Genomic DNA, 25,266 nt, shown 5'->3' on the forward strand with positions numbered 1-25,266 from the left:
ACGTCTTTATTTCTGCGTTTAATAGGCCAAGCCTTGCGGCAGAAAAGGGGTGCTCTCTTCTTCCACGAGGTGGAGTGGTCCCGAGGTCGGTTCTGCAAAGAGGCAGCCAGGCCCTTCCTTGTCCTTGAAAAAGTCCAAAAAAGCACCCCAAAGCTGGACTGAGTCCTTGAGCCCGATGTGCGATGGGGGGTCGAGCCATTCCTGCAGGGTGCCAGGTCGGTTCCCGCCCAGGTAGCGTAGTGTCCTTTCTCGGGCCGTGTCAAAGGCAGAGCAGCTCCACAGAAGATGTTCGGCCGTACCTCTGGCCGGGCATGCTGGGCACTTAGGGCTCGGGTATGAGTGCGGGTTGATGAGGTGTAGCCTTGCTGGTGACAGAAGCTGGCTGGTCTGGGCTCGGCGAAGAACCGCCTCTCAAACTTCCAGTACTATTCTAATCAGAAGCGTTTAAAGATGTATGTGACACATTTACACATTTTTTATGCTGCCATGAGACAGTAACCGGGCTGTCAATCTGCCAAAGATGACAACGACGAAGCGGCCAGAGACACGTGCGAAGGCCTTGCATCTGTCACCCCTGCCTGGGGCTGTTTTAACCTTGTATATTGTCATAACTTGTAAATACGCGGTATCCCTGTAACATCTTTTGGTAGAGGTGCGAGGTAAATCTCACGGTGTGCCGGCTCCATCAACCAAGTACGGAACTTCGAAGCGGTCGTGTCTTGCTCCGCAATGACCAGCAAGGTGACGACGGCGCAGCATCCACCGGCTCCTGTCATTCTGTTGCACCCACGAGACCCGGGCACCTGTCCTGGCACGGATGGCTTGGACGTCGAAGGGTGGACCGACGTGTAGGAGCGCGTCAGCAACCACAACAGGTGGGACCCCACGCTGACGTTAGCCAACGTGATTTTTCTACCTGAAAGTAAGGGCACGCGTGTGCTACCCGACGCATAAAGGTCTTACAAGTTGGGATGCTTGCAAGGCGAAGCTGCGTGAATTGTTCGGCAGACCATCTGGCCTTCAGCGGGCTGCTAAAAAGGAGCTGGGATCCCGCGTTCAGACGACCACTGAATCATATATTTCGTTCATACAGGACGTACTAGGCCTTTGTCCAAAATCTGACACAAAAATGACCGAAGCTGACAAGATTTCACATATTGAAGGTATTAGCCGACGACGCGTTCAATCTACTTGTATTCAAGGACTGCGATGGTGGACGCCATAGTTAAGGAATGTCAACGTTTTGAACAAGCGAAGAGCCGCCGCATCACCTGCCAGTTCCTTCGGCTGCCTAATACCGCCTCCACATCATCATGCGAGGACCCAGCGATGTCTGCGCCGTCTACAGCGTCGGAAGATGTAACTCGCACTGTCCGTATATCTCTTACGCTGTCCCTCCAGACGTTACCGTTACGGCCCTCATAAAAACCAGTGTGCAGATTTCTATAATGAGCGCTGCTCTCCGTAGTCAGCTCCGCAAAATTCTTACGCCGGCTATTCAGAGCACTGTACGGGTCGCTGATGGCAGCACGTCTGCTGTTCTTGAAACGTGCACTGCCCAAGTGTGCATTGCTGGCCATCAGACCACTGTTTGGGTTTGCCGCGTTTGCGCAGTCTCCTCACGACGTGATCCCCAGCCTAGAATTTCTCTCGACGCACTCTGGCCTTATCGACTGCTTCTCAGATGTGTTTCAACTGGAACTCACTTTTGACTCCAACGCAATATCCGACATTCCCAGCCGCTTAAGTTCTGCAGAGTTCCTCCTGTGTGCGATGGTGAATACGTTGTCTCCCCAACTCTCGACGTGGTTCTTGCGTACTCTGTCATCCTCCCGCACACTGTGCTCACCGTATGCGAAAACAAAGCCTGCCTGCATTTTTGTACTTTCTACCCATGTGTTACCTGCCGGTATTATGCTTGTCGCCGTGTCGTCCTTGCAAGAATGCGACATTTCTGTGTTAGCCATCGACGGCCCTCGGAGGGTTTCCGACTCCCTCACAGCCATCGTGTGGCCATGTGCCGATTTCACAAGTCACCGCCCAAGCACTCCATACAGATGGTTGACCAGCGAAGCTGAAACTTACGGTCCCGATGTTTATCACTTTGTTAATCCCGACAGTTCATTAAACGACGGCTTGGTAAGCTGTCGGATCCTCGGTACGTAGTTGCTGCTTGCGCTCGGCTGCACGAGCCTGTTCATGTGCCCAGGCTGCAGCATCGGCACGGCGTAGACGAGCTCGTTCTCGGTTCTGCACGCGGCGCTGCTGATCGAAAGCTGCCTGCTGCACAGGAGTACGTATGACGTATGACCCATTTCGGAGCCGACGAGAAACTGCTGCGCGCGTGCTCGGCTGCGAGGGAGAGCGACGACGTCCCTACTGGCGCAGCCAGTCGCGAGCCTCTCTTTCGCTTCTTTTTCGCGCATGTGCATGGGGTTGCGCCGGATGAGTTTTCGGCGCACAGATGACAGACCGACGGAAGGACAAGTCACATAGCCATATGCAGCTTGACTTTAAAAAAATGATATCTGCAGATCTCCCTCTTACGCAAGCAGATGATCTCGTCAGGTCTTGCTGTCCTCTGCCGATATCCTTGACCTAAAAATTACCTTTTAGGCCAAAAATCAGTGGTTCAGTACATTATCTACACTGACGATGGTAAACCGGTTCACTGGCGCACTTATCGCGTTTCCGCTGTGAAACGTGCCACAATCCAAAAAGAAGTCTTCAAAATGCTCGCCAAGGGCATCATCGAACCATCGTCTAGTACATGTCCCGCTCCTGTAGTACTGGTAAGAAGAAGGACAGCTGGCGATTTTGTGTTCATCATCGACACCTCAACAAAATAACAAAGAAATACGTTTCTCTCTTGCCTCGTATGTACGACACACTCGACTGTCTTCACGGTGCCCAATATTTCTCCTTTATTGACCTTCGCTCAAGTTAGCGGCATATTGCTATTGACCCACTGGACCGCGAAAAGGCCGCATTCGCAACTTTAGATGGCTTCTGCCACTTCAAAGTCACGCCTTTCGGTCTTTGCAGTGCGCCAGCCACATTCGAAAGCATGACAGATTCGCTTCTTCGTGGCTTGAAATGGTCAACCTCCTTGCGCTACCTTGACGATGTCATCGTTTTTTCACCAACATTTGACAGCCATCTTCATCGCCTTTCCGCGATCCTCGAGGTATTCCGCAATGCCTGCCTCCAGCTCAACGCCTAAAAATATGGTTTCGGACGCCGTGAAATAACCGTACATGGCCATCTCGTGAACGCGGCGGGTATCCAGCCCGATCCTGAAAAACTTCACGCCTTGAAGAATTTTCTTGTCCCTTCAGCACAATGCGTGGGCGGGCTAGTTGGTGCAAATCCATAATTACTTTGTTTAGCGCGAAACAACGCACACAAGAAAGACCACAGAAAGAAGGCGCCTTGTCCGTTGTTCGGCTAAAGATGTACGAAGCATCATTGCCTTGTGCTCTTATTTCCACCGCTTAATCCGTAATTTCGCCGATATTTCGGGTCCTCTTACTGCGCTCCTCAAAAAGACGCTGCTTTCACATGGGGCTCGCCCCAAGCTGCTGCCTTTTCGGCGGCTGTCGATGCCCTCCCAACTTCTCCTATTTTAGCCATTTTGATCCGATTGCGCCGACAGAACTTTACACAGATGCCAGCGGCCATGGAATCGATGCCCTCCTCACTCAATGTCAGAGCGGACACGACTGCGTTGTTGCTTACGCTAGTCGCCTCCTGTCTGCTCCGAAGAATTACTCAATAACAAAACGAGAGTGCATTGCTGTTGTCTGGGCTATCGCCAAAATTTGTCCGTACCTCTTTGGCCACAGCTTTACCGTCGTAATGGATCATCAAGCCCCCTGTTGGCTTTCTTCGCTCAAAGGCCGTACAGGCCACCTTGGTTCTTGGGCTCTTCACCTGCCAGAATACTCGTTTTTGGTAGTACACAAGTCCGGTCAGCTTCATCAAGATGCTGATTGACTATCACGGCATCCCGTGGATTCCCTGAATGTTCGCGAGGAAGACACCAACGCGTCATCTATCTCGGAAATCGTTGCTATATATATATATATATTTATATATATATATATATATATATATATATATACGGAACGAACATCGCCGCAACTCGGCTTTACATTCTATCATCGACAATCGTAGCTCTATCGCAACCGGCCTTTCACTCCACTTGTTCTGCCTTCACTACGGCACCTTCTACCGCCACAGTATGCATCCTGGCGGCCCTGAACATCTACTCGTCGTGCCTGCCCATTTGCAGACAGCTGTCAGCTTCACGATGAGCCCACTGCTGGTCACCTTGGTGTCACCCAAACTTATGATCGCGTCAGGCGCCGTTTCTTCTGGTCTGGTCTCTACCGCTCGGTGCCACAATAGGTCGCTAGCTGAGACCAATGCCACCGCTGCAAGCGACCAGCTATGCTACCTACCGGTCTGCTTCATCCTATGGACATTCCCGCCGAACTTCATGTAGGGCACGACCTTCTTAGCACCTTCCCAACGTCGACAACAGGCAACAAGTGGGTCGCCGTCGCGACCGACTACACAACGCGATACGCATTACCCACACCATCCCAACCAGCTGCGCCGCGGATGTCGCCGACTTTCTTCTTTATGGCATCATCTTGCATCATGGTGCGCCTCGACAGCTTCTGACTCATTAAGGCCGGTGCTTTTTGTCTCGTGTCATCAAGGACATCTGTCGTTCATGCTCTACCCGCCACAAGCTCACAGCTTCTTATCACCCACGAACGAATGGACCCAAAGAGCGCCTGAACAGAACTCTTGGCAGACATGTTTTCAATGTACGCCTCCGTTGACCACCGCGACAGGGACGCTACCTTGCCGTATGTTATTTTCGCCTACAACTCGTCGAGGTATGGCACCACTGGCTACTCCCCGTTTTATCTTCTGTATGGACGTGAACCTTCTCTACCACTCAATTCGCGAACGGCTTACAGTGTCCCAGGCGTCCCAAAAAGCCCTGTATGACAGTCGCCACAGAGGCGTTAGTTACGCCCCAGGTGCCCTCGTGCTACTGTGGTCTCCGTCTCGCCGCATCGGTGAAAAGTTATTGTCCCGCTACGACGGTCCTTACAGGGCGCTACGTCAAGTCATCGACGTTACATACGAAATCGAACCTGTCGTCGAGCCAGGATGGGTGGATGGATGGATGTTACGAGCGTCCCCTTTGGAACGGGGTGGTGGGTGGTGCCACCAAGCTCTTGCTATTATACTGGCTCTTAGTTCATCCGTTGCGTATGGCGAGGGCATAGCGCGCGTCGACACAGTCCTACCTAGGTTAAATATTTAAAAAATAAAATAAAGACTCTATGAACTCCCGCAACCATATTTTCTGATCCCTGATTGCGAACTGTGCTTTTGTATGTCTCCGTATTTTTGTCGTTTCCCTGCTTTTCTTCCACCAATCCTCCAATCGCCTCTTAGTAATGCCTATTGCGAACATGTTTACTTGTCCACGGCTCTCGCTGAACCCAAGGGCTTCAAGGAGGCGAGTGGTGCCTAAATCGACCTCTAGGTAGACGTCTTCACATTCTAATAAAACATGCTCCATAGTTTCCCTAGCTTTCCCGCAGCAAGCACATGATTCTTGTTCCTTCTTATATTTCGCTTTATAGGTGCGTGTTCTAAGGCATACCGATCTCGCTTCGAAAAGTAATGAGCTTCCATTTGAGTTATCATAAATTGTTTCTTTCCTGATTTCTTCTTTTCCTCCTAAGTAGTTACTCATGGCAGGTTTCTTTTCCATTGTCCAAACCCATGAGATTATTTCAGCCTCTCTGACTTCCCGCTTGACGTTCTTTGTTGCCCACTCTACAGGCCGCATACTTGCTGGTAAGCTTCCTAGTTCTTTTTATCCACTGTGAATCAATGTTTTTCCTGTACATATACCTGAACACTCTCCCAGCCCATTTACTTTCTTCCATATTCCTGTCATTTTTCATACTCAATTTTACTGCGAGCTTCCCTTACTTAAAAACTAGTCCAGCCCATATCAACCTGCACAGCTTCATTTGTAGTTTTCGCGTGAGCGCCCAATGCGAGGCAACCCACTGACCTTTGGTTCCCATCGAGTTCTGATTGTAGCCCTGATTTAAAGCAAATAACCGCATTTCCAAAACTAAGTCCTGGAACCATTACACCTTTCCACATACCTCGGAGGACCTCGTACTTATTGTATTCCCATAGCGCTCTGTGCTTCATTGTGGCTGCAATTTCTTTTCCCCTTCACTGTTATTGTTTTTTCCTGTGTTTCCATATGTCTATCCCAGTTGAAAATGACAACAGAGGTTGTGTTCAGTACTACAGAAATTTCTGTTGTACAACAGGATTTTTCTGTAGTAACTACAGATTCCTGATGGAGCGACAGACTTTTCTGATGTACAACAGACATTTGTTGTTGCTACTACAGAAGTACTGTCTGTCGTATGTCTGTTGTTACTACAGAAAGCTGAAGCTCTACAACAGATTTTTGTAGTACTACAGAAATTTCTGTTGTACAACAGGATTTTTCTGTAGTAACTGCAGATTCCTGATGGAGCGACAGACTTTTCTGATGTACAACAGACATTTGTTGTTGCTACTACAGAAGTATAGTCTGTCGTATGTCTGTTGTTACAACAGAAAGCTGAAGCTCTACAACAGATTTTTGTAGTACTACAGAAAAAATTGTCATCACTACAGGCACCCTGTTGTCCCAACAGAAATGTTCCTGAAGTAACCCGAAAAACTTCTGTAGTGCTACAGAGAGCTGTTGAAATACTACAGAAACCTATTGTGGCAACAGGCCCCCAATTGTCACAACAGAAGTGTTCCTGAAGTAATGCGACCAACTTCTGTTGTACTACAGAAAAATGTTGTTGTACGACAGAAGCCTATCATTGCAACAGGCCCCCAGATGTCATAACAGAAGTGTTCCTGAAGTAATGGACAAACTTCTGTTGTACTACAGAGAACTGTTCCACAACGGAAACCTATCGGCGGAACATGTACCCAATGATGACAACAGAAGTGCACTGAAATTGTGTGATGCGACAAGCTTCTGTAGTGCCCGGTTGAAAAAGACAAAAGGAATTCCTGTCGCAACTACAGAAATTCTGTTGTACGACAGAAGTCGTTGACATTTCTTAATTGGGAGACATTTCTGACATTAGGACAGAAATTCTGATTTCGCAACAGAAGCATTCTGTCGCGACAACAAGAGTTCTGAAGTCGGGCTTCTCGCGCTTCTCTGAAGCCGGCAATGCTGATGGCGCCGACACCGGTAATAAAGTCGACGTGGCGAATAGTTACAATTGTGCCGTGACGACGCGGCACCACCAACGCCCTACCGGCCACCTCAAAATCGGCCACTGATCAAAATCATACCATCTGCGGGAATGGCTGCGTATCCGTTTTTTTTTGTAAGATGTGGCACACAGGCCTGTGGACTTACATGTGCTGTTACACTGACACATTAGTTAATTTCCCAGGAATATTTCACAAGCTTATGCGAAGCGGAAAAGAAGATTTGGGTTGTTCCACAAAGTTGCGTGAAAAGCTGTCTCGCTCGGGTCTCATTAATCTGGTACAGTGCTGCCGTGAGAAGCCAGTATGCTGTCAGAAAGAACTCTCATCCACGAATGTTCATTAGCTATTTTGCATTCAACACACGAATTATATGCGCGCTCAAAAGTGTAAAGAACGAGAGACAACTGTCGAAACTAGCAGTAATAACCCTAAAAGTCAACGTTGTCTATTTCTGAATGTCTTATTTAATAAGGATATCGTACATCAAAATCGATGTTCTAGCACTGCAAGATGTACGTCGATGGTACGAACACTCTTGCTCTTCTAGAGATGCGGCACTTGACGCGGTGGAGTGATAGCGGATCTTGGCTCTCAAAATGCAAATGTAAACATCAGCGCATCGGCTCGTCGTACTGTTCACATGGCCAAAACGTACCCTCGGAAAGCATGTCAGGGGTGGTGCAGTGGTAAGATGCCGGGCTCGGAATCGTGAGGTCGCATGTTCGAATCCTAGGCGACGACGTTTTTTTTTTTTAATTTTTTTTTAACTTTTATGTTTTTCTTTTTTGTACTAACAAATTTACATAACCTTACGGACGTCTCTGTCAATTTTTAATTAAATATTGATCAAGAACTACACAACTTTCTACTACAGGACGTCACACTACAGACAACAGAACTACAGACAACAGAACTACAGGCAACAGAACTACAGGCAACAGAACTACAGGCAACAGAACTACAGAAACAACGTCCCAAAATACGACAGACTCTTAAAATTTCCTGTTGTGTTTTTCAACTGGGATTGCCTTCATTTATCCATATACCAAGGTAATTATATTCTGTTACCCGAGTTATTTCCTGGACCTGTATCGCCACTGTTTTTGCCATTTAAAAAAAAATGGTTTTCACTGAATACCATAACACCTGATTTTCTAACACTAAATTTCAAACCTAAATTGTTGCCTTCCTGTCCACAGATATTAGCCAGACATTGCAAATCACTTTGCTTGTTAGCTAGCAACACAATGTCGTCCGCATAAAATAAACCTGGCACGCCGCAAGGATCCGTCATATCACCATTACTCTTTAATTTAGTTCTACTCGGTCTACCCGAGAAATTAACAGAAGTTGAAGGATTGCATCATAGTCTATACGCGGATGACATCACCCTCTGGGTTCCCGGGGGAGGATGTGACGGTCACGTCGAGCGAACGCTACAGGCAGGGGTAGATGCGGTCCAGAATTACTTGCGTGGAACGGGCCTCGAGTGCTCGGCTACCAAGTCCGAACTGTTAATCTACAAACCCACAAGGAGAGGGCGTAAAACCCTGCGCGACGAAGAACGGGAATACTCCAAAATACGTATTATATTGGCAGATGGTACTCCCGTACCGCACGTAGACAAAATTAGAATCCTGGGTTTACACCTGCAGGCAAGTGGCCATAACGGAGAGACGGTGCGAAGACTTCGTCGTTCGGTAGATGACACGATCCGACTCTTGCGTAGCATCACGAATAGACGCAATGGTATGCGTGAAGACTGCGCGATCCGTCTCGTGCAGGCGTACGCGATAAGCCGCATAACGTATGTTGCCCCCTACCTTAAGTGGATAGGGTGCGAAAAAAACAAGGTCGAATGCATGATACGAAAGGCTTTTAAGAGGGCGGTCGGCGTTCCACTCAACGCGAGCACCGACAAGTTTCTGGAGCTCGGGCTTCACAACTCACTTGACGAGTTAATCGAGGCGCACGACATTGCGCAGTACGAACGATTATCTAATTCAAAGACAGGTCGATGCATCCTCGAGACACTAGGCATCGCGTACCACGCTCAGCATGGAGAAAAGATGGCGCTTCAGGCCTCAGTCCGCGACCGCCTGATCATCCCGCCGCTTCCCAAAAACATGCACCCGACGCACCACGCCGCGAGGCGCAACAAACGAGCCAGAGACCTTCAGCAGAAGTTTGGCAACAACAACGAGGCGGTGTACGTAGACGCTGCGCGATATGAAGGAGAGAAAAGTGCACACGCGATCGCGGTTGTAGACCACACGGTTAAGTGCCTCGCGAGCGCTACAGTGACCACAGGACACACGGAAGCGGCCGAAGAAGCCGCAATAGCTCTAGCACTGGCCACGGTGCCTAGCGCTGCGATCGTGATCAGCGACTCGCAGGCGGCAATCCGCGGCTTCGCGCGCGGTCGCGTCTCGCGGGAAGCGGTCCGCATACTCCAAATTTGTGACGACGGCGGCTCGTCATCGCCCTCGCAATCCCAAAATTCTACAGTCTTCCTCCTCTGGACCCCGGCACACACCGATGTCCCGCTCGCGGGCAACGAGGTGGCCCACGCCACGGCTCGAGGACTCACACGCCGAGCCGCCGCTGATTATGTGGCCGCCTCCGCCCCCGAGAGCGGGGCATCGGATATGCCGGATCGGGACACTACAACATAAACACAGCAACAACAATCACAATGGGCGTGGGGCGATCGCCTGACCACGTTCAGAGATCTCACCCAACACTACAGACTCCAAAGACGCACATTCCCTCCACCACACGACAAGTTAAACAGGAATGAGGCCGTAACTTTACGCTTGCTCCAGACGCACAGCTACCCTAGCCCCGCGGTCCTACATCACTTCTACCCAGGTTTATATCCAACAGATGCCTGTAAAGCTTGCGGACAGCGAGCAACGCTGCGACATATGCTCTGGGAATGTGCCGGCAACCACGGTAATGGGACCACATCCGTTCGCGACGCGTCCGTAATCGCGGCCGTTACCACAGTACGGGAAGCCTCGAGCTCGCTTCTCCCCGACGCCGCCCCAGCTGCGGGTCCCGCCGGGGACCTCAAAAGGCGGCTCTCAAAAGTTCAGAGTTGGCAGACCAACTTTGGGCCGTCCGGCAAGCCAAAGATGCCGCCCGAGTCCAAGGACTTGGAGCCGCCACCTGAGGCCACCACAACGAAATTGCCGGCCATTCATTAATAAAGTTTCTTCTCTCTCTGGAAGCTGCTACTCTACTACTGTACCCGCCTGTTTGTATGAGAGATTAAACCCGACATTTCTTCCTACTGGAGCCCTTTCCATCCTCACCATGTACATCGCAAACAGCATTGGAGATAAAGGGCACCTCTGTGTCAGTCCCATGTTGATATGAACTTTCTCCTCGCTCCTCATCCCTTCCCATTCAACGCAAGTGGTATGTTCTAGGTAAATCTCTCTCAAAAGCTGTACACAATCGTCACCTAAGCCTTCCCCTTCCAGAATATCCCACAAGATGCTGCGGTCTACGTTGTCATAGGCTCCTGTAATGTCTAAAAAGGCCAGATATAGTGGTCTGCTTTCTACTTTTGATATGCAAGACACTAAGTAAGATCAAATAAGTTATCATCTAAACGCCTACCTATTCTGAAGCCAATGTGAAGTTCTTCCAAAATGCCATTATTCTCTGCCCATTATTATCTGCATTGCTAGCCTGTATATTACCGATGTAATGGTCAATGGTCTGTACAAGTGAATTCTATCTTCCCCCCCCTTACCTTTATAAATAAAATTCATTCTACTTTGTCGCCAACTGTCTGGTATTCGTCTATCTTTTAAAGTTTTTGGACTGCTTTCACCAGAGCTTCCTTACTTTTTGCTCCTAGTATGTTAATCACCCTAACGGGAACCTCATCTTGCCTCGTGGCGCCTCCTTTGCCTGCCTGTGCTATCGGGATGCTTTCTGTCGTTCGGCGATCGCTTCTCGTATCTCCCTCCATCAGCTTTTCGGTTTCTTTCTTCCTTTCCAACGAACAGGTTCTTTCTCTTTCCGTGTTTCTGTCATTATTACACTTAGAAGCTAACCATATTCAAACTATTGGCCATTTGCCAAGTTCTTCCTCGACTCTAGTGACTATATTTGTTATTTGTTCAGCGTCCAAATTTTTACTGGCCATTTTGCACTCCTTGCTCTCTTTCCCAACTACATATCCCATTTTCAAGATGACGCGTTTGTGGTTATGCAGCTACGGCTACGCAACCGCCCTCTGGTATCGTTCGCGTAGCAAGACTTAAACCGTACGTAACGGGCCACTGTGGTCCGTCATAACAAGCAGCGGGTCAGCGCTCTCACTTCGCGTGGGGGGGGCGGGGGGTAGTTATAGTAACGTTATGGGTGTAGTGCCACGATACAATGAACGGGATGTTACTGTCGGCTGGACGAAGACTACGGCGACGAGGTGGCCTAAGAGATGCGATAGCCTTGCATGAGTAACCATTGCTTGTGGCTGCTGTAACCTTGTATATAGTAATAATCTGTATATACACGTTATACCCGTCACAATATAGCATTCCTTTGATCAATGCTTTTGCTGTCGATGCACTATCTTGGCGGACGCACATGAGCACACAGCGCCTGAAAGTGTTAAATATCTGATGAACACATCAGCAGCAGTTTGTCTGTTATAGGCTAACCACTAGAGTGATGTGAGGTTCAAGCATCGAGTTTGAGTAGTTGTCCCAGTGTAGACATCAATATAAATTTCGGTGAAATTAGTTGGAATGCTAAATTCAGTGTTTGTCAATATTTTTGCGTTCCTAGTTTAAACAGAAATGTTACAAATAACTACCAAACTATCGTTGTTTTTTTTTCACTTTCATGTTCCGTAACTGGTCTGTAATTCGCTTCTACGGCGTGCTCGGTAAACTGGACAATTCAACTTGTTTATATTTCATGAAAATAAGTGGAGCTTATAGCCTATGGATACGCGTAGTTAGAAATTTATGGGTGAAAATCGGCTTTTTCAAAAAACTAGGTACGCAAACGTATAGCAGCCCTGAAGTGTGTTTTACAAGCAATGTATGATTGCCATTACAACCTGCTGCCATTACACAAATATATAAGCTACTTAGTTCAAACTTAGCAAAAACATGCGGACGGATACGAAAATCTGTGTACGAAGTTAAATGTGTGTGGAACAGCTACAGCTCTCGCAAAAAGTTTCTGAAGAGGAGTGCTGCCAAATGTCGCGCCGCTATTCCTGGTAGTGTTTCCCAATACATGGAAAAAACTGTGCGTTACACAATCCGTACATTTAACAAACATGAGGGGGGGGGGGCATCCTAATTGTGACGTGTCCCTAAATCTTGCGACGTGACCCTAAACATTTCCTGAACCCTGTTTTCTTTTCAGTATTTTAATGCGGTACACGATGCTCGCCCAGTGTCCTCAGTGAACTAAATGAGGCACCTGGTTTCTGTTCGGTGAAAATAAGGCCCAGGAGTGACGTGCAGGCATAGCGCTTTTTCGGCAACCTTTACTATATTTCACTTTTGCACGAGCTCTGGAGCACTCACTTTCTCTTATGAGAGAGAGAGAGAGAAAATGAACTTTATTAATGAATGGCCGGCAATTTCGCTGTGGTGGCCTCAGGTGGCGGCTCCAAGTCCTTGGACTCGGGCGGCATCTTTGGCTTGCCGGACGGCCCAGAGTTGGTCTGCCAACTCTGAACTTTTTAGAGCCGCCTCCCAGCGGCTGCGACGCCGATGGAGAAGGTCCCCGGCGGGACCCGCCGCTGGGGCGGCGTCGGGGAGAAGCGAGCTCGAGGCTTCCCGAGAAGCGCAAAATTTTGCCCGCTGCCTTGACATAGCTACAGACACCACCAAGATCAAATTTAGCAAGGATGCAGTAAAGACTACCACATATTAGTGTGCGTAGTGATACGCCTATGGATTAAATAGAACCTTTTTTTTTAAATAACATTCTTCAATGTCTGCTTGAAAGCGTCATTTAAACTATTTAGTCTCTTTCCCAATGTTCCCGAGGGAACATTGTTGCACAGCTTACATTTAGCGAAAATAAGGGTACGTTATAAGTAATGTGTACACAAAATTGATAGTGTTTCGCATGATTATGTCCTGCACTAAATTTGGTAATAAAACACTCCAGAGCACATAAGGTTGATTTTACGAGCGACGCAAGATTTTGCAAGCAGCCGTTGTATAACTACTAACGCCACCAAGGTCAGACTTTGCAACATAGGTGGACCATTATGGAAAATCTGTGTACGAATTTATATGCGTTTCGATGAAATACAGCTTTTGCAATAAAGCTATGAAAAGAAAGCGCCTAATGTGTCACGCTGCCGGCATTTGGTACGTTTCCCAATGCCCGAAAGCAACCCTCCATTACACAATTTTCATACATACGGAAAATATGAGGCCCGTTAAGTACAATATATCTCAAAATCTCAAAGTTACTGGCTTAATTAGGAGCATTACAAATAATTCTTGAACCTTCGTCCTTTTCTAATTTTTATGCGTTATAGGACGTTCGCTCACTGCCCTCGGATTTCTGCTCAGTGAAGCACCAGACAATCGACGATGTGCTGGCAAAGGTCGAAGTGAGTGGGTTTACTGTGGGTTGTCCAATAAATGACTTATGCAAGCACTCTGGAGCATTATGAGTGCAAGTTATGAGTGGAGCGAAATTTAGCCACCTGCACTCGCACAACACGCATAACCAGTATTAAATTTAGCAGCCATGTAGGAAAAACGGCAAAATTGTGCGAAATGTGCGAAGTGAAATGCCTGTGCCATAAATACGACATTTTATAAAACATTCCTCAACGATGTGCTCGAAAGTGTTGTGTGAACTTGTTAGGCGGTTTTCCACTGTACGAGAGAGCTTTTCGTAACACAAAGTTGATATTTAGCGAAAATAAGGGGTACCTTAGGGGTCAGGGGTACGCAAAAACGATGGTGTTTCGGTTGATTAAGTCCTCTGCAATGAATTACGTAATCAAGTGCGGCGGAGCTGTACGATTTACTTTGCAAGCAGCCTTTGTATAAATTACAAATGCCACCAAGTTCAAACTTAGCAACAATAAGAAGACGATTATAGAAAATCAGTGTGCAAAAGTAAGTGAATGTGAATCAAACGCAGATCTTGCAAAAAGCTTTTGAAAAACAGAAGTGTTGCCAAATGTCACGCCGCGGTTCTTAGCTACGTTTTGCAATGCGTGGAAATATCTCTATGTTACACAATCTTTACGTTTAACAGAAATGGGGAGCATCATAAATGCGACGTGTCCCGACGCAATTTCGCCGCGAGTCAAAGCACACACACTCACTACGTGGTCTTGGGAGGCGAGACTCTCCGAACTGGACCTGGGAAGCCAACTGGCGACCCTCGACCAGGCCCGGCGAGCCGCGATCGCCAGTCGAGCCCCGTCAGAGGGAACCACCCAGGAATAAGCCGCGCAACGGTTTCTGCAATAATAATGTTCCGTCCTCCTCCTCCATCCTCCCGAGATTTCAACGAATCTGGCTCGATTAATATCGTCGCAAGTAATTCTTGAATTCTCGTCTTTTCTGTATTTCCATGTGTGATACGATGTTCGCCAGCAGTCCTCAGGGAATTTAAAGCAGAGTTTCTGTTTGGCGAGAGTAAGCACCACGCAATGAGTGACGTGCAGTGAAAGTCAGTAGGAATATTGCGACATTTTCCAATGAATTAGGCCTTCTTATGTACGCGCTTTGCATCGAGCGTTATAAATGTATTTTACATATGCGGATAAATGCAACCCGCTTCTCTAATATAGCGCTACTAAGATCACATTAAGCAAACACGTAGGAAAAACTTCTTTGACAAATTAGTGTGCGAAGTGAAATGCCTGCGGATTGCAATACATATTATTTAAAAAATTCTTAAACATGGGCTCGAAAGCGTTATGTGAACTTTTAAGGGTATGTTTCACAATCTGTCCAGAAGGAACATTGTGTTAAACAAAGTTTACATTTTGCAAAAATAAAACGCGTGCAATTTAGGGGTCATGCGTGCGGATAACTGATAGTGTTTCCGTTATTTACGTCATCGGCAATAAATTGCGTAATCAAGTGCTCCAGAGCACGCATGATTTACTTATAAGAGCGGTGTAACATTTTGAAAGCAACAGTTGCACAATTATAAATGGAACCAAGATCATATTAGCAACAATAGGGGGACCAATATGCAAAATCTGTGTGCCAGGTTAAATTCCTGTAGATCAAACACAGGATCTGCAAAAAAAAGCAATTCTGGAAAAAATGTTTCCAGATAACGCGCCACCGTCCTTGGCTACAATTCCCACTGCCTTACTCTGCCTTACACAACCTGCATATCTAGCGGAAACGGGGAGTGTAATGCATGTAAGTGTAATGTGTCCCAAAATTTTGACGCTGCCTGCTTCGTTAGAAACGTTAAAAAATTCGTGAACCATTCTTATGTCGGTATTTCGATGCGCTAGACGATGTTCGCCCGCTGTCCTCGGTGAACTAAAGCAGACATCTTGTTTTTGTTTGGTGAAAATAATAGCCAGGTAATGTAGGCAAAAGTTTAAGAAGGACGGGTTTATCGCTGCTTTCGCAGTAAATTGCAAATGCTAGCGCTCCGGGTCGTCAAGGGCGCTATCCGAGCGCGCAGAATTCAGCCGTTTCTCTGGCAGAACAACAAATGTCACCGAGCATGAATTTAGCGAAAATAGGGGAAAGGCCAAGGAAAATATTTGTGCGAAAACCAATACGTATAAATTAAACTATTTTCTTGCTAAAAATTTCAGCGAGTGTTCAAAAGTATCATACTGCCGTTATCAGATATGGTTTCCAATGACCAGAGATAACTATTGCGCTTTGTCCTGTCGTCTCTCTTGTGTCCGTTGTCTTGCGGTAAACAAAGTTATTATTTTCACCAAGTTTATGCTTACAGGAAGCCGAGGTCATGTTTAGTGCAATGTGTGGCGAAACTAACTTTCTTCGCCAGATGTGTTGCAAATAGTTGCTAAAATCTCCTTCTGTTCGCTTGTTTTACCCTTATTCCAGGTTCGCGGTAGCTTTCTACGGTGTCCTCGATTAACTACAATATGCACATCGCTTATACTTGCTTAAAATTAGAAGCATGTCATAGGTAACGTGTAAACAAAGTTCGAAGTGTGTGGGCTAATTACAGGTTATAGTAGTAAATTACGTTTTCGGGCAATGCAAAGCGTTATGACAGTCTTTTAGGAGCCCTCGCGGACATGTAAACTGCAAGATCTTATCTGGTGAAAATGGGGGAAGTATTATGGCCTATATTCTCGCGAAGTAAAATGTCCATGGGTGAATTACTGCACTTGTAAAATTTATTTACCAAGTGTCCGAATGGTGTTATATGCTGGAATGTTACAAAAGGACCAGTCATATAGGGTCAATGCTTTAAATTATGTGATTTAATTCGAAGCAACTGATTTTATTTCAACTACTCGAAAGAAACTGCTTCGCTAAAAATTGGGCTGTGATTCAGCAAAGCCACATCAATCAGCTTCATTTGCTTTCAACAACCAGATTTGCTAGTAGGGCACTTAATAATTTGCTGTTCCTTTTTTTTTATTTCAGTGGGAGCAGGTCAGCATTCTTAGATTTTAAAATAATTTCTTTCCCATTCTTAACTGTTGAAAATATATCAGTCTGTGCATGCACATTGCCTCAGAGCCTAACGTAACGGTTTTATTGCGATAGCAATTATAGGGACATTCCAAGCGCATTTCCACCGTCGCCGTGAGATTCCGTATACAGTGCAAGGGCGATAAAACTAAAGCCCCCTTTCTTCGTGAAGTAGTGACACTCTCTTCCTCCGCCTTCACTCCTCCTCGTTTCTTCTCTCTTTCACGCTCCCTCCTCGACCGTGGCGCCGCCTACACTGCTCGAGCGCAGCAACGGCGCCAACATGCGCTCATTGACACTCCGTAGACGCTTCTCGAACAAAAATGGCGCTGAAGCAAGACGCGAAGGCCCACGTGATGCTATTAGGCCAATAGCGACGCGGCGGTGGCCTCGGCCAGAGCGCGCGAGGAGGAGGCGGCATTCTTGAAAGCGTGGCACCACTTTACGAAGATTAAGGAACTTTAGATAAAACCGTTCCCACGCGTCTTTTGCTGTGTGTGCGATTGAAAGCGTGTGAGAGTGAGCCGGCGATCGCGGCAAAATTTCGCGCACAAAAGGAAGGAAAGTGGGGAGGACGCGAGCCGTCTTCCGCCGCGTGCGCCCGCCCGGAACGCTGCACTTTGAAAGCCATCTGCGATGGGGACAGAGTCCGCCGCGCACTGGGTTTTCGCTGCTTAGTTCGCGTTGATGCGAGGCGCTGCACGAAAGTCGTTCGCTCGCTGCGGCTGCCGCACTTCCTCACTCCAGCGTCTTGACAGGGAATTTCCACGGTCATCGAGTGAGATGTATTCATGTGTGCTTATTGTGCCCGTGTGGCACTACGCTTGTTATTTTGGTTAGTATGCCTATGTTTACAACTTTATACGGCAGCACTATCCTTACTCCATATAGTTGTCCACTAGTTTGCTACCGCAATCGATGCTACGCCTGTAGTGCGGAACTGCGCCTTCTTGTGGATACGCGTGAACATATTCTTGAACACCAATGTTTCATCCTTCGAAGGGCGATGCTTCCGTGAATATTATCGTCTTTTGCAGCAAAGCCCATTTCCTCGATGACACTTGAAATAGGTACAAGCATGAGCTCACCAACTTATTTATAATTTACTTAGTTATTTTGTAAAGGAGTATATTCAACAGTTCAACAGGCAGCGTCACGTGTAAGCCAGCAGTCAAGCGACGCCGAACAAGAACAGCTGGAAACCTGAACGGTTCACACTCGCGCCAAGCACTGACGATCCGGCCGGCTGCAGGCATCGAATCGGCGATTTGGTTTCTCTTCTGCGTGCGCTGTTCCTGTTCAACACAATTGCGCCGGGGGTGCGGCTGGGCAACGAGGCGTGCGGACGAGTGGGTCGTTTGAGGCTGTGAATGCGAACAACGTCAGGTCCACGGCGGCGCGTGCCGATTGAAGTGGCTCGTTGACATTTTTGACCGCAGAAGTGCGTTCGACGATGCTGTATGGTCCTTCATACGTCAATAGAAGTTTTGGCGAATATCCAGACGTGGTACAAGGCACGAACAGCCAGACAATGTGCCAGGATCGAAGTTCGTGATGGTATTGTCGCCATCAAGATTGTATTTCTGTCGTTATTGATCGCTGCGGGCTAACTGACAGCATTCTTTGGCATATCTCGCGACAGCCGAAACGGAAGCACGTTCTGATGCGTCTGGTTGGTAGGGTGAAACAGTATCGATGGTATGGGAAGGATTGCGACAATGGAGGAGAAAGTAAGAGGAACTCCTGTAGCACTTTGCGTAGCCGTATTATATGCGTATGAGAAAATGATGTCCCAGTTTGCATGATCCGACGAAACGTATCTGGAGAGCATGTCACCAAGGGTTCGATTGAAAAGCTCCGTAAGCCCATTAGTTTGAGGATGGTACGCTGTGTTAGTTCGATGAACAACGCAGCATTGAGTAAGCAGGGGCTTCAATCACATACGACAGAAACACGCGGCCTCTTTCGATCAGCAATTCCCGAGATCGTCCATGACGAAGAAGGAAACGGTGGAGCAGAAAAGATGTATTGTCCCTGACGGTAGCTGCAGGTAGAGCGACAGTTTTCTGCATACCGTGTAAGATGGTCAAATCTGTTCTTTTTGATTATTTATCCATTATCTCAGTTGTTTTCTCAGAATTACTCATCACATTTTAATTCCTTCTGCATCTTGACAAGGGGGAGGAGTAGTACGTTTTAATGAAGAGGAAGGAGGAGAAGTCGGCCTGGAGAGCGTGTTTTTATGCTGTTACTCCTCACTGGAGTTCAGGGAAGTGGGAAATAGAGGGGAGGGAAATGTAGGTGACAGGCGATTATGATATGGTACTATGAGCTACTTGCTATAAATGGTGTCCCAACTATCATGCATCAAGATTTTGAGATATGCAAATGCCACCTTGCTGGACAGAACAAAGTTAATGTTGTTTGGCTTCGTTTCCAGATACTCAAACTATTCTTTGCATTCCTCCTAATTACATAGTTAGTCATAATTAATAAATAAACTTCTAAACGATTATAATCAGATGAAAAGTGCCAGTGATAAAATTGTAGAGTGACATGAAAAACTTCCGATACAGCTTTCTGTTGCCCAATACGTGCTTCATAAAGGTGTTTTTCGAGCGTGAAAGAAGCCAGTGAATGCACGCAAATTGCCTGGAGCCGCCCGTTGCGCGACAATTTTGCGCGTATTCGCGGGCTTTTAACTGCAAGACGGAGGCTGACATGCCTACACGCCCTTTCACTAGTCTATGAAAACGAAAATTGAGGGTAGAACTGAAATATGGCATCATATATTTAAAACGTCAAGCTGTTACTCACAATTCTGTTCTCTGCACCAGCTGTAGTACATATGCACGTTTTCATTTTATCAGTTGAAATAAAAGTTAGATGGCTCAGTATAGGCTCACGTGGAACATTATATGGATAAGACTCCCGCAGGAGAAAAAAAGGCTCCTTTGAATCCAGTATTCGATGCCCACGGTGAAGAATTGCCATTCAATATATCATCATCATCATCATCATCATCAAATTTTATGTCCACTGCAGGACGAAGGCCTCTCCCTGCGATCTCTAATTAGCCCTATCTTCTGCCAACCCATTCCAACAAGCGCCCGCGAATTTACTAATTTCATCGCTCCACGTAGTCTTCTGCATTCCTGGACTGCGTTTCCCTTCTCGTGGTACCCATTCTATCACCCTAATGGTCCAACGGTTGTCTAACCTGCGCATTACATTACCTGCTCAGCTCTATTTTTTTCTCTTAATGTGAATTATAATATCGGCTATAGCCGTTTGCTCTCTGATCCAAACCGCTATCTTTCTGTCTCTTGACGCTATGCCTAGCATGTTTCATTCCATCGCTCTTCGCGCGGTCCTTAACTTGTTCTCAATCTTCTTTATGGGTCTCCAAGTCTCTGCCCCATATGTCAGCACCGGTAAAATGCACTGATTGTACACCTTCCTTTTCAATGATAATGGCAAGGTTCCAGTCAGGAGCTGACAATGTCTTACCATAGGGCTTAAAAAGACAGCGACAAGCACTTATACAAAGTATACCTGTAAAATGAAGCGCTGTTATAGCGGGCCATTGTCTCTTTTCTGGACATGTAGTAGAACACTATTTCATGTGAAAAATCTCAAGGCGTCTGGCAGATTCTAGAGGTGACTGCAGAGAACTAATGCTGTCATGTCATTTGGTAACGATGCGCAATCAAGCAGACGAGACACGCAGTGCCCGACGGGACTAAACGTTTGTTAGGCGTTAGTGACGATTACAATACGAGAAGCTCCGTGTCATGTCTTAAAAGAATCCCTAGTTCAGAGGCGTAGTCTGTACTCTAATTGATCATGTTTACTTCATGTCCGCTCCATGAAAACAGTGCATGGTTCACGTAGCACGAACAAACTGCGACCCAGAATTCTGATATTGCGAGCGTGCAGCTTTCACCAAGGCATAAAACACCGCACGTTTTCCGACGATGACGCAGAAAGGAAACCACTTTTCAATACACTAAGTAAACGGTGGACACTAGCTCCGCGTATACTCGTTTCGTGAATTAAAGGTTAAAAACAAGCTTTCTTTCTCTCTCTTTTTCTGGCGTTGCAGCACGTTCAACGAGTACGTGCACTGCTATTACGTCCACATGCCGGAGCTGTGCGGCGAGGAAGGGCGCGACTTCTTCCGCACCTACACGGAAAAGATGTCGGGGCCGCTGATACACGAGCACTGTGCCTCCTACACGTACGACTCGACGTGCAGCGAGGCAGCCTCGGCAGCGGGGCCGACCGCACCGCCGCGCCGGCGGTGGGCGGCGGCCGCCGGCCTGCTGCTCACGGCTGCTGCCGCGTTGCTCTCACCACGTAGATAGGCCTGGACAAGTGATGTCTGCGAATGTACCCCACGCGACTCAACAGTGTAGTGCTGCGTGGGAGCTGTTTGAATGGTTGCTGTGCCATGAAATTCTCACTACATGAGGACGGTGTACCCAAAATAACACTTCCTCTTCTTCGTGCTTTCTTGTTTTAGATCTGAGCTCTTGGGCGCCCGTTCCTGCGGCGAGCGTCGACGTCGGCGTAACCGAGCAAATGAGTAAAAGAGCGAATGCGGAACGCAACGGGGGATAAAAGACGCGAGGAGGAACGCGGAGGGTATGGCGAAAGCGTGAGAAGGAAAGCGCGGCGACAATGGCTACGCGATGGCGCCACAGTAGCGCGCGTCGTCTGGTAGGTCCGTCTGCGGCGGCTGCTGTGAATTGCGCCCACGCGTCACCCACGAGCAGCCTCTCGTGATCTCCAGATTAGCCAGGCATTCACGCCACACTTCACCTGTAACGTGACGCCCGAGACAGATTGTCTGCGCCAGCCAATATATGGGGAAAATGAAAGCATAAAGAGTAGCGCTCAAATTTCAAGTTAAGGAGTATCGTAATCGTCGGTGAATTTTTTTCTTCGTCCTCTCAGCCCGTGCCCGGAAATAGCAGACCTTTGTCTCTGTGCGCTTAGTCAGTTAGCCCAGTCACAAGCGTCTGCAAAGCGGCTGCTGGGCCGAGCCTGCTGTGGCACTCCGAAGCATCCTGGCCAGTGAGAAGTGCTGAATATTTTAGTCTCCAACACAATGCAGCATCCCAAAATTGTGAACACATGGAGCGTACTTGCGATGTTTCCGGAGTGCTGTTGCCTGGTGTCGGTGGCCCGATTTCACGCTGCACGCGATGGTCCCACTGAAAAATTACATTCAAACTAGGGTGCACACTTCAAGCGTTATAACACGAGGATCCCATCGCTGCCTGAATAAAGCGCAGCCATCGCGCTATGCAACAAACAACGAACGCCTTAAATACGATAAATGCACTAGTACCGTAATCTTGTTGAGAGGGGATACGCGAATGCGAGGAAAATAACCTCATTGAAGACATGCTGCGGGGCGTCGTGCCGCGACGCAGAAAACAAAAAGAAAGAAAGGGCACCCCCGTCACGAATGTTTTGTATTTTAATTCTTTTTGTGGAACACTCACGAAAAATAATGGTTTCATTGGAATCAAATATGGACACATTTCATAGATCACATCCGCCGTGGTTGCTTAGTGGCTTTGGTGTTGGGCTGATAAGCAAGAGGTCGCATGATCGAATCCCGGTCACGGCGGCCGCATTCCGATAGGAGCGAAATGCGACCATCACCCTTGTACTTAGATTTAGGCGCACGTTAAAGAAGCCCAAGTGGTCCAAATTCTCGGAGTCCCCCTCTACGGCGTGCCTCATAATCAGAAAGTGGTTTTGGCGAGTAAAACCCCACAATTTAATTTAACCTTTAATTGCATATCGCAGCTTCGGAAGCAATCGGAGCAAACAGTCTGTTAGGTGAAATGTTCACCCCTACCAGATTCCTGCGTTCTTCTCCGCTCCCGAGCGGTATCAACGCACAAGGCTGGAAATGTGCAGGAATATCAGAAGGAACGGCACCGCTCCCCCCCGTTTCTCTCCTCTTGCGCGGCACCGTAGCGCCGCGTGACGTGCAGTCGACGAGGCTATCTGCCAAGCGCCCTCCTCCTCCCCCTTGCGTAAAGATGACGACAGTCCAGCTCTCTCATTTTTTTAGGCACTTGTAAACTTGCAAACTTCGTGAAAGCATTCTTAAAAGACAGGACATATGAATTTCAGCTATCTCCTGGTCACTTAGTCAGGCACTTCGCCAACTCTGTAGGAGACCCACAGGGGTCGGTCATCTCCCCTACACTCTTTAATGTCGTCATGGCTAAGATCGCGTGGAAGTTAAACGCAGTTGAAAACCTTTGGTTTACAATGTACGCTGATCATATAACCCTGTGGACGACCTATAGGCTCAGTTCAGCTGAACAAGTAACAACGCTACAAAATGCACTTGACATAATTGATCAGGAGCTGAAACCAACAGGCATGAGGCCCTCGCCGGAGAAGACGCACTACATTGCGATACATGACAAACACGGAAGGTCCGACATAACCCTTTACTTCAATGGCCACCAAATTCCCCAAGTGGAAGAGGGATACCTCAGAATATTGGGCATCCCAATCAACAAGGACGGCATGGCAAGCACATGGCTGCAACGTTTGAAGCAGCAATGGAAACCGATGGTGCACCTTATCAGGAGGCTAACCCACCACAGCGGAGGGGCAGGAACAGAGGTTGCACGACGGCTTACGGTAGCTGTTCTCATCGCCAAGATAAGGTACGGAGCCCCGCATTACGACCTGACGGCCGCAAACAAGACACTTTACAAGCAGCACAAAATGGCTATGAGGGCAATCACCGGCCTACCAATACACGCAAAAATAGGAGACCTGCACAGATATTCCGGCCTCCCGACGGTGGAAGGATTGATTAAAACCCACAATGATAACCATGAAACGAAGCTGAAGAACACGTGAAATGGTCAGCGACTGCTATCTGCACTACATGGCACCAACCTGCACTTGCCAGAGCTGGATCACCCAGCTCCTTCCACCTTGGGGTGAAATAAGGGTTACGGAACCCAGATCACTACCTACGAACACCAAAGGTGAAGGCAGGGCACACCGACAACAAAGTGTACTAGACGCGCAAGAAAAGCATGAAGGAACAAAAATATATACTGATGCTGCGTTACAATACGATCAACCCTCAGGAAGAATGTATGCTGCTACCGCTTTTTACAGAGAAAACGGGCAAGCACACGCTGTGAGCCACAGCGGCTATGGTTCCTGGACAGCCAGGAGGAAGAAGACCGCAGTGTCAACACCGGCTCGCATCGGGCTCCCTAGTTGCGTGCGTTTTTGATGGTGTTTTAACGCGACAGCGCTAAGGAGCTCGTGTCGCCGAAAAGCCGGTGTCGTCGGCGTCGGTGTCGGCGTCGGCGGCGTTGGCCGTGAGCGATAAATCCCAGCAGGCCCTTCATGAATAAAAAACAACTTGCAAGATGGGCTGGGTGGGAATCGAACCAGGGTCTCCGGAGTGTGAGACGGAGGCGCTACCACTGAGCCACGAGTTCCATGCTTCAAAGCGGTACAAACGCGCCTCTAGTGAATGCGGTGTTGCCTTAGAAACAAGCTCTTCGAAGGCTCAGGCGTGCGTCGCTTGCTCAGGCACACATTTCGTTGCCGCGCCGAACGCTGCGTTGCTCGACGCTCACCGCGTCCGATGCGGGGCGCGTAGTCGCTGCGCCGAAACATCCCTTGGCGGGTCGACGGGAACGCTGTCGCGTTCCACTCTTGAAGGCGAAGCTTCAGCGTCCTCCAGTTTTAACGCGATAGCGTTAAGGAGCTCGTGTCGCAGAAAAGCTGGTGTCGTCGGCGTCGGTGTCGGCGTCGGCGTCGGCGTCGGCGGCGTTGGCCGTGAGCGATAAATCCGAGCAGGCCCTTCATGAATAAAAAACAACTTGCAAGACGGGTTGGGTGGGAATCGAACCAGGGTCTCCGGAGTGTGAGACGGAGGCGCTACCACTGAGCCACGAGTTCTTTTTTTTTTCTTTATTGCCTGACTTTGACAAAGAAAGAGCAGCAATAGCAATACATAAGACAAAACATAAAAGATACAATGAACACGTCGTATTGACATAAACAGCCTGGTGGGAGGCTGGCTTCGCCACATTAAAATTCATTTAGAGCCATCAATGGCTCCACCCTTGACAGCCACTCGGGAGTATCCCCACCGGCCTTCAAAATCTCAACAAACCGATGCACAGTTTCACGGAAATAAATTCGCGTTGGTCGTGCGTCGGGATCGCAGTAGTATCCTGCCATTCGAGAG

At 48.0% G+C, this 25,266-nt stretch overlaps 1 protein-coding gene across 1 annotated transcript in view; it reads left to right on the plus strand.

Annotated features, from left to right (window-relative positions):
- The window catches only part of LOC135904508 (uncharacterized), a 40,289-nt gene extending 18,916 nt beyond the window's left edge, over positions 1 to 21,373 (plus strand). The window contains exon 4 of the mRNA XM_065435292.1: positions 21,112 to 21,373. Within this exon, the coding sequence (XP_065291364.1) occupies positions 21,112 to 21,373 (262 nt within the window). The remainder of the gene's footprint in view (positions 1 to 21,111) is intronic.
- The last annotated feature ends 3,893 nt before the right edge of the window (positions 21,374 to 25,266 follow it).

The sequence above is a fragment of the Dermacentor albipictus genome, chromosome 2, assembly GCF_038994185.2.
Source record: "Dermacentor albipictus isolate Rhodes 1998 colony chromosome 2, USDA_Dalb.pri_finalv2, whole genome shotgun sequence".
NCBI lineage: Eukaryota > Metazoa > Arthropoda > Arachnida > Ixodida > Ixodidae > Dermacentor > Dermacentor albipictus.